Source organism: Panthera pardus, unplaced genomic scaffold (assembly GCF_024362965.1).
Source record: "Panthera pardus isolate Hobbes unplaced genomic scaffold, ASM2436296v1 HiC_scaffold_24, whole genome shotgun sequence".
Lineage (NCBI taxonomy): Eukaryota > Metazoa > Chordata > Mammalia > Carnivora > Felidae > Panthera > Panthera pardus.
In genome coordinates, this window is record NW_026526810.1 from 105247709 (window position 1) to 105260638 (window position 12930).

Below are 12930 nucleotides of genomic sequence, written 5' to 3' on the forward strand. Positions count from 1 at the left end.
TGTTTGAATTAATTACTACTGATCACATGTTACTAATTTATTGTGTTAGGAAAAATTTGCCAAATGCATTTTATCCTGAAAAAATACATACTTAGTTCAGAGTCAGAGCTCTGTTTCATGAAAAGAAGTTCTAGTTTTATATATAAAATTATATTTACATAGTGAGAGAAGTATTTGTCTAAATTACTAAAGGGAAGTGTTTTAGTACTTTTATAAATGTATAGTTTTAAGCATTATACATTATAAACTGAGATGAGTACTAATGAGATAAAATTCTGTCTGATAATCAGGTGTCATAAATATATAACTTCTGAAATTTGTTGCTTGTAGATACTTTGAAGTTTTTCCTCTTTAAAAACTATAGAAGCTCCAAAATGATTGAATTTTGATGTACAGTGAGACATTCTCTGTTAACATGCTGACTTTGAAGTTCTAGTTTCTACTGTTTGTTGGTGTTGATGTTCAGTGTTAATGTATTCTGCAAACATCTTTTGAACTGAAGGTTTTAGGGGCACCTGGGTGGCTCAGTCAGTTAAGTGTCTGACTTGATTTCAGCTCAGGTCATGATACCATGGTTGTGTGATCTAGCCCCATGTCAGACTCCACACTTGAGCGTGGAGCCTGCTTAAGATTTTCTCTCTGTCTAGAAATAAAATAATAAATTGAAGGTTTTAAAAAGATATAAATAAGTCATTTCCTGTTTTGGGGGGTAGAATTCTGTCATTATAGGATTTTAGGTTATTTTGATATTATGAAAACTAATAATTCTGGAAGCCCATCAAGTAAATCTATTTGATTAAACCCAGACACTAGACAGAAAATGGGCTCTGGGGAAGAGTAGTACTTTCAGAACTACAGACCTATAAAATACCTTAGGAGGCATTTTTTTCAGATGAGCACAGAATGTATTTTATTTATTTAGGTGCATACAGTGGACAAGAGTAACTGAGAGAAGTCTATTATTACCCAGGGCAGGAGAGTATGACCTAAGGTCCTGTTCCTAGAGAGGAAGTTTTCTGTCCATTCGAATTTAAAAGAGCTAGTTGAAACTCATTCTTTGTGCTCATCTTTCATTATTGAAATTAAATATGAAATTAAAATTTAAAATTTTTAATTAAAAAATTATCTCTGCGGTTTTACTTATTATAGTTTAAATGGTTTTTCTGAAAATTACTTTCCTTGCAGAGATCAAAATAACCGACATTACTTTGATTTTATTTACTCACAAATACAGCGTAACTTTCATTGTATAGGTTTGGGAGGAATGCATGATAAATAATTATAATCATTCTTTTCTCTGTCTTATTGGGCCTTTGTTTGTTGAATGGAACAATGGGTGGGAAAGAGAATGAAATAAGCAGGAGAGATCAGAATTGTTCCAATTAAAGAAAGTGACACAGACAACAGAAAGGGTGAAAAGAAATAGGAATAAAAGAGGCATACATAGCTTAAAAAGTTTTAGGAGTTGAGTGAGACAAAGAACTAGAAGTGGCTTAAAGAGTAAATGCTTTGGGAGAGAAAGGGTTGAAAGGACTTTAAAAAATTAATCTGAAAATTAGTTTTAAGATAGCTAACGTATTTACATGATTCATAGTTCTAAAAGTGCCATAGCAAGGAGAGTTTCTGAACGTTTACTTTCACATCCTTACAGTATCTTCAGTAACACTTGAGATTGTGTTGCTTTGGTGGTGGTAAGATATGTGGGTGATAGTTATCTTGGACTGAGACTGTTCTTAAAATGAGTACAAACTGATGAATCTAGTCAGTGTGTCACAATGTGTGTGGTTGTACTGCAGTGTAAATAACTTTCCTGTAGCTGTGCGTGCACAACCCTGTGACAGCCCTGGCTTAGAGTGCATAACATTTAAAAAAAGTATATACTCAGAGCTCATCAAAGAAAAGTCTTAAATCTGAAAACAAAATTCTAAAAGTTAAATGGACTCATTCATTGCCTTTATTTTACAGCTGGAAAAATGTTAGCAGTCACCTAATTCAACCCTTCTGTTTTATATTTCTGGATATTGATAGTGAGGTCAGGTGAGGTTTTGTGAATGGCATAAGACTAATAACTAGGCTGTTCATACATCCAATACCTAATGTTCTGCTTTTTAGCATTTGTAATTCCAACTATTTTAATATGCAGTAGTTAAAAGAAGAGGTTACTTCATGCTTTAGTTGTATCACTTTTAAATGAAAATTTAAGTAAAAAAATTCAAGGAATATAGTGAAAGAATGTCTTAAAACATTAGGAAGTGTTCTCTGTTTTTATAGCTCTTTAAAATAGTACTTTTATAGTTTTTTGTGTGTCAGTTAAACACTGAATATTTTATAACAGATAATAAAATTTATATATTGAATCAAGATTAAATCTTTGAAAATATAGGAAATGTATTAATAACCCCACAACAAGTATTTTTGTCATTAAAGTGCTTTTATCAAGAAAAGGTTGAAAACTTGGGTTTCATTTAATGAACTTTTTGCTTAGTCCAGTAAAAATGTAAGACAACAGACTAGGAAATAGTATTTTATTATTTGATTTTGAGATATTGAGATATATACATGTGTATACATGTATGAATATATATATGACAAAAACTTGAATCCAAAAGAACTCTCACAAATTAATAAAAAGACTGTTCTTTTTTTTTTTTTTTTTTTTAAGTGGGCAAAGGACTTGAACAGACACAGAAAGAAAAAAATCCAAATGGTCAATAAGTATGAAAAGGTGTTCAGATCATTCCTATCAGAGAAATACAAATTAAAACAAAATGAGATACCACTACAGAGACACCAGAATGACTTAAAAAAACAAAAAACAAAAAAACAGGCAATATCAAATGTTTGTGAGCTTGTGAAGCAGCCGAAACTCTCATAGAGTATAAATTGGTACTACCACTTTGGAAAATGTTTGGCAATATCTACTAAAGCTTAACGTACCTATATATTATGAACCAGCAACTCCACTTCTGGTTACATACCTGAGAAAACTGAAAACGTATCCACACAAAGGCTTAGGTACAAATACTGTGTTAGCATTCAGATAATAACTGGAATCAACCCAGATGTCCATTGACCAGTTAAAGTTGAGTTAGGCTATCACTGAGGAAGAACAGTGAATCAATTACAACCTAATGAGAAGTACTGTGATGGCAGTATGAGTAAGGTACCAAGAGCATGTGATAGATGTACCTGATTCAAGGGGCAGTGATGGGAGGAAGCAAAAATTTTGAAGAAAATTTAAGTTGCTGAATCTTGAAGGATGATTGGGAATTTACCAGGAAGTCCAAGAAAGAGGAAAAGCCATTCCATTGGCAAAGGGTACAAAGATCATAGTGACTGAGAAAGTTTCTGGCATATTTGTTCAACAATGAGTAAAGGGTAGGATATAGTCTTAAAATTGGAGTCCAGATCCTGAAGGCCAGAAAGCCATATTAATAAGTTTAAATTTAACTTATAATGGATCCATGTTGGTAAATATTTTTAAATAATTAACTTACACAAATAGATGACAGGAGAAAACCATAGGATCAACTTGATGATGCAGAAAAGATACCTGAAAATAAATTCAGTACCTTTCCCTTGGTGGTGAAAATTCTTAGAAAGCCAGGTACATTTTGTTAAGTTGATAAATAATATCAAATCAATGGGGAGCATCTTGCCTAATGGTGAAATACCCACCACATTGCTTTTTAAGCTTGGAACAGGACAATCTACAGACTCTCACCTCTAGTACTAACATTTTTCTGGAGGGACTAGCTACTACAACGAAAAAGTAAAAACATAATAGTATATGTAATAGTGAAATATAAAGTGGGAGAACAGGGAAACTATGAATTTGTTTCTAATTTCAATAGGTTGAATTAGTTACTTTCAGAAGCAAAAACATTGGTTTATTTGATATTCAACATGATGCCTATTAAAATATGGATATAATTTGTACACATGCAAACATCCTTTTCAAACATGCATGTGAGAGATATTGGAAAAAGTAAATTATTAAGAAGCCTATCTTTAAGTGGTGAGAGATAGGTAATTTTTTTATTTTGATATTTATGTTTCCCAAATTTAATATGAAAAAGTCACTGTAAAGAAAAGTTTAAAGCAAAAAACTTAGAAATTGTGTAAGGTCAAGAATGGAGGCATAAAGTATGGAGGCTATATGTAATTGTCCAGCTGTAAGATTTTGAGTAGCAGTTGAACATGAAGTGAAGAAATATTTAAATAGAAAACTAATAGGACCTATTGTTCCTATATGGAGACTAAAGGTAAAGGAGACATCAAGGAAGACTTCCTGTCCTCTTTTATTGAATTTGTCAAAACGTTGAATGCAGTTTGCCAGCCATTCTGTGAATAGCCAAACAAAGCTGAAAAAGATGAGTTCCATCTATAATGAGCTCAGTCTAGTCCCATCAACAATTTTAAATCAAGTTTGTTCAGACTTATGAGTACATGTTATCTAAGCAAATTCAGGTCGCTGGGACAGCTGGCATCATAGGGACCATTCACGGTCATCATAGGGAGACAGCCTGATACATGCAGGGAGGAAGCAGCAGTTTGGGGCTGGACCAAAAAAGGTTATAGCATGAGGAGTGCCAGGTGATAGGGCTGGAGAAGAGGCAGAAATCAGATGATGCTAAGAATAACACTAAGGAGCTTGGACATGATCTTGTAAGTGACAGCCAACAAAAACTAAAATGTTTATATTTCTGTTTTAGAATTGAAAAAGATATTTAATGACATAGAAAAATGTTTTTATAATTAATATCAAGTAAAAGTAGTTATTAAATGCTGCTATAAAATTATATAAATAGTATGATCTTATTTCAGTAAAACTAAGCATAAAGGAGATACACAGATTTTCCCATAGTTTTGGGTTTATGGACATATTTTTTTGGTAACCAACTTTATTGAGCTATAATTTACATATGCTTAAAATGGGTACATTTATTGTATAGTTCAGTATGCTTTGACACATGATATACACCTGTGTAATCTATCACTGTGGTCGTTACAGAAGCATCCGTGACTTTCGCTAAGCTCCCTCATGGCCCTTTACAGACAGTAACACCTCCTTCCCACTTCCCGGGCCCTAGGCCTTCACTGATCAGTTTTGTTTTTATTTACTAATTTGCCTTTTCTGAACATTTCATATAAATGGAATAAGATCATATGTAGTCTTTTGTGTCTGACTTCTTTTTCATATTTATCCATGTGTTGCATTTATCAGTATTTGTAACGTCTTGCTGAGTAGTAGTATTCCATTGTATGAATATCCCGCAATTTGTTTAACCACTCACCTGTTGATATTTGAGTTGTTTCCTGTTTGTCATTCTGGCAAATGTGTAATGGTATCTCATTTTAGTTTGTATTAACATATAGTGGGCATTTTTTTATAGGCTGTTTCCCTATCTTTTGTAAAATAGCTTGTCAGAGTTTTTTTTACCACTTAAAAAATCAGATTGTTGATCTGAGTTGTAAGAATTTTTTTTTTAAGTTTATTTTTGAGAGAGCACGAGCAGGGGAGGGGGCAGAGAGAGGAGGAGAAAGAGAATCTCAAGCAGGCTGTGCACTGTCAGTGCAGAGCCCAACACAGGGCTTGATCCCGTGAACCATGAGATGAGATCATGACCCGAGCTGAAGTCAAGAGTCAGACGCTTAAGCAACTGAGCCACACAGGCATCCCAGGAATTACATTATTTAAATGGAAGGAACAGTAGATTTAAAATTAGAGACTGGGTTTTAGTACAAGAAAATAGAGAATCCTTTGCCAAGTTACACGAAAGAAAAAAATACCAGTAACATCAGGAAAGAAAAAAGCATGAATGCAAACATAGGAGATTAAAAAATTATAATACAGTTACAGCTTTATGGTGTTAAATGTCCAAGTGCTATGAAGTGGATGGTTCTTTTAAGGAAATATAAATTGCCAAAGTGATTTAAGGACAGATAACCCAAAAAAGTAGACAAGTAACTATCAATAAAATATAGTTAAAATTAAGAAATCAGAAATCCACCTTTAAAAAATCACCATGCTCGGGTGATTTTATGTACAAGCTCTATCAAAACATTAAGAAACATAATTCTTGTGTTAAACTGTTTTAATACTTAAGTGTAGGAACATTAATATAGAAATCTTAAAATATGAATAACTCACATTTAGAAATGTATTAAAATAGTAATTTATTATTAAAACCTTGGATTGTAACTTGTTCTGTGAGTGTCTTGCAAGCCAAGCAATCATTTCTAATAAATTTTAACTTGATAAACGGCAGTCTCTTGCAATATGAGTAATAATGTGATGCCAAACATTACATGATCACAACTGAGCCGATGGTTCTTGAAATTTGCTTTGATACATGAGTGCTTTGGATTACAAGCGGGTTTCCTGAGTGAATTGTGCTCACAGACCAAGGTTTTACTGTGTGCCCAGGTACTGTGCTAAGCAGTTTATATGGATTATCTCAAACTTTGAATGGTAGGTGCCATTTTACAGGTAAGGAAACAAAGGCTAAAAGAAACTCATCATAATTAAGTGTTTCTCCTATGAATGCAAGAATTGCTCCACCTCGAGACTTTTTTAATTACCTGTGCCTGTGGTATTGTAGTTGTTCCAGTACTCTCATGTAAGCTTATCTCGTTAGTCTGTAACTCTTTAAAGTATCATCTCTGGTTTAAAATATATAAACATATGATTTTAAAACTACAAAATAGCAAGTAACTGTTAAGATAGTTTTTCTTCCCTTATGTAATCATTTTTAGTCTATTTTATAGTACATTGATAGAAACTTCCAAGAAGCAAACAGTTTGGGACACCTGGGTGACTCAGTGGGTTGAGTGGCTGTCTGACTCTTGAATTCGGCTCAGGTCATGATCCCAAGGTCATAGGATTAAGCCCCACATCAGGCTCCACACTGAGAATGGAGCCTGCTTAAAATTCTCTCCCTCTGCCCCTCTCTCCTGCTTGTACTCTCTCTCTAAAATTAAAGATTTAAAAAATTAAAAAAAAAAAAAACAAATAGTTCATTCATAGTCATAAATACCAAAATCTTTAGTGTATTTTTTTAAATAAAAAACACTGTTAACAATGATAGCAAGATGGAAAACTCTGAGAAAAAACACATTCCTTTTTTCTCTTATAATTCTTTGTAGTGCTTTCCTTTCTTATAAGTAGATTTTACTGATTTAAATTGTATCTTTTTTTTTTTTTTTTTTTTAAGACTTGTATAGATGCTGGTGATGTTTCCTGTAACCTAGGAAAAATAATCTTTTGTTTCTTAGGTACAAACTGTTTTGAAGCCAATCCACCAGAAGGAAGGACAAGAATTAACTGCTTTGCTGAATGCTCCACATATTCAGGTAGAAAATGAACAGAACCATATGTATGTATATATATATGTGATTTTTCTAGCATTCAAAATCTCTTTGAATCAAAATCTCTTAGGGCTAGAAAGAACCTCAAACATTATCTGTCCAGCCTGTTTTATTTACACCTCCCGCTGCAAAATAAATTACTATGTTGAAATATATATATAGATATATAATATAGATATAGATATTTATTTATATAGTTACTTGTTTTTTGGATTATCTATTTTTATATTTAAAATTAACCACATTAGTTTTGAAACAACTTCATATTTTTCACAAAAATTCTTCCCTTTTGGGAGTACCTGGGTGGGGGTGGCTCATTCAGTTAAGCATCCGGCTCCTGATTTTATCTCAGGTCATGATCTCATGGTTTCTGATTTTGAGCCCCGCGTCAGGCTCTGCACTGACAGTCGGAAGCCTCCTTGGGATTCTTTCTTCCTCCCTCTTTGCCCCTCCCCTGGTCATGTTCTCTCTAAAAAATAAAGATTTAAAAAAATTCTTCCCCTTTTTTGGTTATATTTTTCCATAAATTTTAATTTTCTATGGTGTTGGTCCATTAAATTGATTTTGTTTTTATGAAGTTTAATAAGCATTTTTTAAATTTTATTTTTTAATGTTTATTCTTGAGAGAGGGAGAGACAGCGTTAATGGGGGGAGGGGGAGAGAGAGAGAGAGGAAGACACAGAATCTGAAGCAGGCTACAGGCTCTGAGCTGTCAGCACAGAGCCTGCCATGGGACTTGAACTCACACACTGCAAGATCACGACCTGAGCTAAAGTTGGATGCTTAACCAACTGAGCCACCTGGCTGCCCCTGAAGTTTAATAAGCATTTTAGACTTTGATAACCCATCCGAGAGTTACCCTGTTACACTTAACACATCTTTATTTTTAGCTATAAAAGACACAGGGTTGCATATGTACTTCAGTTAGAAACTTTGGAAACAGATCTGAATAAATAATTATAGCACCTCTTTTAAAGGTTTAAATGAGAATATTAATCTACATGATTAGGTTAAAAATCTCTCTACAGAAATCATGCTGCTACTGTAAATGCTGTGGATTTCTTTGAAACAGGCACTTTTATTGGCCCATGATAAGGTTGCTGAGCAGGAAATGCAGCTAGAGCCCATTTCAGATGAGAGAATTTATGAAAGCATTGGCCAGTATGGAAGAGAAACCGTAAAAATAGTTCGTATCGAAAAGGCTCGAGATATTCCGCTGGTAAGTGTTCCACATCTGTGATCTGAGAGCCTTTCTACATAGAAATCTTCTATATGGCAGATAATTGAAGACCCCTTTACATTTCTGGTAGTTTTTCTTTTTTGAGGTTGACTTGCTGGAGTTCTTTTATGTTCTTGCTCTTGCTCATGTTCCTTATTCAGTTGAGAAAAATTTGTTCATGTTTTCTTACCTATGATTTGATGAAAATAATAGCTTGTAAAATAATTGTTGAGGAACAAAGAAGGGACAAATTATCTGCTTCATTTATTCTCCCAGCTTTTTAAAAAAACAATAATTAGAAATTCTGATATTTTCATTCCATTAAATCTCTTGAAATACAGTTACTTATATTTTCCACATATACTTAGAAATATGTATTCTTTAATGTTAATATTAATGTTTTAATTTTTTTGTTTTTTAATGTCATGTAAAACTTTTTTTTCGATCTCTTTTCTAAATCTATCATTGTCTCAATTTTCTTTTGTTTTCAGAGAAACAATGTCTCAAATTACATCTTGAATAGTGTGGTACATAAGTTAGGGACTGTATCTTATGGGCAGTTATGTAATTAGATTTTTTCCCCCCACAGAAAAAGAAATTGGGAAAGTTACAAGAAAATTTTAAGTGTTTAGGAGAGGGGCACCTGGGCGGCTCAGTCATTTAAGCATCTGACTTCAGCTCAGGTCATGATCTCACAGTTCCTGGGTTTGAGCCCTGAGTAGGGCTCTGTGCTAACAGCTCAGAGCCTGGAGCCTGCTTCAAATTCTGGGTCTCCCTCTCTCTCTGTGCCTCCCTTGCTTGTCCTCTGTCTATCTCTTCCAAAACTAAACATTAAAAAAACATTTTTTTTTTAAAGTTTAGGAGAAAAATGTTACGAACTCTGTCTGCTTTTAAGCTTTTAATCCATATTTCATATTTCCATTTTTTGAGCATATGTATTTCAGTTGTGCTTTCAGTTTATGTAATGAATGCTAATGTTTGATACATTTAAATGTGAATTGGTTGCAGCTATAATATATAATGTTTGAATAATCAAGCAGATTATTATTCATCCCTTAATCATATTTTGAATTTTAAAAAAGGACTTTATAGTTACAAGTCATGTTCACAAAGTACATCTAAATATAGTATAACCATGAATAGTATCCAGAATCTAGAGAACAAATTTGATTATAGGTCTTCACGTTGTTTTTAAGTGCATATTTCTGTTATTGTATACTTCAGAAGTCTGCTTGATTCTAATGAATACATAGTGTGTCTGAAACAAAATGTAAGGAAAATGATGAACTTTCAAAGCTAATTACCATGGTTACTCTAGTTGTGTAAGTTAGGTTGTTTTGGTTTTTTTTTTCAAGATAACTGAAAGCTAGTATTGTTGAATAGAAACAAAATTTAATGAAGAAATGTTTAACAATAGAAAGAAAATTAATGAAGAAATGTTTAACAAAAAAGTGCATTTCTATTTCAAAATTACATACTGCCTTTTTTAGGGTGCTACAGTTCGTAATGAGATGGATTCTGTCATCATTAGTCGGATAGTAAAAGGAGGTGCTGCAGAGAAAAGTGGTTTATTACATGAAGGAGATGAAGTTCTGGAGATTAATGGCATTGAAATTCGAGGGAAAGATGTCAATGAGGTTTTTGACTTGTTGGTAAGTTAATACAGGAGAATAACTGTTAGGTGGACACCTGGGTGGCTCACCCAGCTCACCCAGTGTCCGACTTCGGCTTAGATCATGATCTCACGGTTTGTGAGCCCGAGCCCCATGTCGGGCTCTGTGCTGACAGCTCAGAGCCTGGAGCCTGCTTCAGATTCTGTGTCTCCCTCTCTCTCTGCTCCTCCCCCTCTCATGCTGTCTCCTAAAAATAAATAAATGTTAAAAAATAAAAAGAACTGTTAGATTCTTAAAAGCTGTTTTCTTTGTAATTAGACTTCAAAATACAATATTTTAAAAATATTAAAAATTCTTAGACAATTTCTAACTGAATTTTCACATTATATAATTATTTCTGTAATACTTATTAGTAGAGTTTCATTTTGGGGTGGTTACCACTGATTTTTTTTTTTTTAAGCTTTATTACTACTATGTATATTGCCTCTGAAATCACAATATAACTAATTCTTCAACATATATTTATTGAGTGCCTACCATGTGCTAGCCAGTAGGAAAATAGTGATAAAACAAAGTCCATACCCTTATCATTTTTAAGTTCTTTTTTTTTTTTTTTAATTCTCTTCAACTGATTGCTGTTTCTTTAATGATATTAGGTAATAGTAATGGTATAGATGTACACTGCCCAACATAATAACCACTAGCTCCTGGTGCTAGTTATTTAGATTTAAGTAAAATTTTAAATTACATTCCTCATTCATATTTGCTGCATTTCAGGTGTTCAAGAGTAGTATATAGCTAATGGTTTCCGTATTAGAACGTTGTAGAAAGTTCTTTTGGACAGTGCTGGTATAATCAGGAAGCCATTTCATAGTCTGTCTTTGAGGGCAGTTTGATCACTTTGTATATATCCACAAACCAGACTTCTATTCTTATTTATTTAATATCAGTTGTTACAATAGAATCTGTCTTATCTACTGATGTTTGTTGAAGAATCTATAAAATGTCCTTATTTTCACCCAAACTCATTCATTGCTTTGGTAGAGCAGTGTCAGTGGTCATTGTTTTTAGGCCTTGTTTTATTGGCTCTTGTCTCTATGTTGAACACAGAGATAGCTCCTTGCTATCTCTGGACCAGAATTTGTGATTACTGTTCAGGTTGGAGGTATCTGAACAAGGCAGTCAGTGGTGTACTGGGAAATAATAGTTACCTGACAGTAAAACTCCATACAGTTAAAAAATAAAATGAATGACAGAGACCATGTATCTGGGAAGTGAGAATATGTGTATATTTGCATCATTTTTCTAATCCTGGTCACAATTACTATTTCAAGTTATACTTTATTAAAATTGATGTGTGCCAGAGTAGATAACCTAGAATTGTTATAGCACTGTGGTATCTTTCAATCCTTCACTGTGCAATCTTTCTAAGCTTACACCAAATGTAATACAAAAACCAAAGACTTATGAGCTAAGTGACTTTCTCTGGTGGACCAGAATTGCAGAATGTCCCATCCCTGAGTAGCTTATTATAATGGAGTTCATGAAAGGCCCAATTTGTGCTTCCTTATGAAACAGCATTCATCTTTACCAACTTTTTAGAAAGTGTTCTAGGGGATCCAGAATAGTCCAGTTTAGGGAATATTGCCTATAAGGTCATAGAATGATTTTTGTAAGTGACAGTTTTTAAATAACCTAATCTTTCTGTTGCAGTCTGATATGCATGGTACTCTGACATTTGTTCTGATTCCCAGTCAACAGATCAAGCCTCCTCCAGCCAAGGAAACAGTAGTAAGTGATTTTTTTATGTCCCGTTATTTATTTTCTGGTGGCTACTGTTTACTTTTTTATTTAATTGACAAACTTTTTTTTTTTTAGAGTACTTTATGTTCACAGCAAAATTGAACACCAAGTACAGAGTTCTCACATATCTCTTGCCCCAACACGCACATAATTATCTCCACTGTCAGCATCCTGTACCAGGTAGAACACTTGTTATGTTGATGAATCGATGGTTTCATTATTTCTCAAAGACCATAGTTAACATCAGGATTCACTTTTGGTGTTGTACATCCTATGGGTTTGACAAGTGTATAGTTCATATGTATCCATCATTTTATCATACAGAATAGTTTGCCCTAAAAATTGTCTTGCTCTGCCTAATTGGCACTTCCTAACCCCAGTCCATGGCAACCACTGATCTCCATAGTTTTGCCTTTTCCATAATGTCATATAGGAGGAATCAAACAGTAGGTAGCCACTTCAGATTGGCTGTTTTCATGAGTGATAAGCATCCATGTCTTTTCTTAGCTTTTGGTAGCTCTTTTTATTTATTTATTTTTTTTAAGTGCCAAATAATGTTCCATTGTCTGGTTATACGGTAGCTTATCCACTTACCTACTGAAGGCTGTCTTGCTTGTTTTTAGGTTTTGGTGGTTATCAGTAAAGCTGCTATAAACATCCCTGTGCAGGTTTTTTGGGGGTTTTTTTTGGTGTTTTTTTTTTTTTTTGGTTTTTGGTTTTTAATTTATTTATTGTTTAATTTATATCCAAGTTAGCATATGGTGCAACAATGATTTCAGGAGTAGATTCCTTAATGCCCCTTACCCATTTAAACATCCCCTCTCCCACAACCCCTCCAGCAACCCTCTGTTTGTTCTCTATATTTCAGTCTTTTATGTTTTGTCCTCTTCCCTGTTTTTATATTCTTTTTGCTTCCCTTCCCTT

General features: G+C 33.6%; 1 protein-coding gene across 4 annotated transcripts in view; it reads left to right on the forward strand.

Moving 5' to 3' along the window:
- The window catches only part of PALS1 (protein associated with LIN7 1, MAGUK p55 family member), a 93733-nt gene that overhangs the window by 53864 nt on the left and 26939 nt on the right, over window positions 1-12930 (forward strand). For all 4 annotated transcript variants that reach the window (XM_019451498.2, XM_019451497.2, XM_019451496.2 and 1 more), the window contains exons 4-7: window positions 7279-7356; window positions 8444-8590; window positions 10081-10242; window positions 11917-11994. In XM_019451498.2, coding sequence (XP_019307043.1) covers window positions 7279-7356; window positions 8444-8590; window positions 10081-10242; window positions 11917-11994 — 465 coding nt within the window. The remainder of the gene's footprint in view (window positions 1-7278; window positions 7357-8443; window positions 8591-10080; window positions 10243-11916; window positions 11995-12930) is intronic.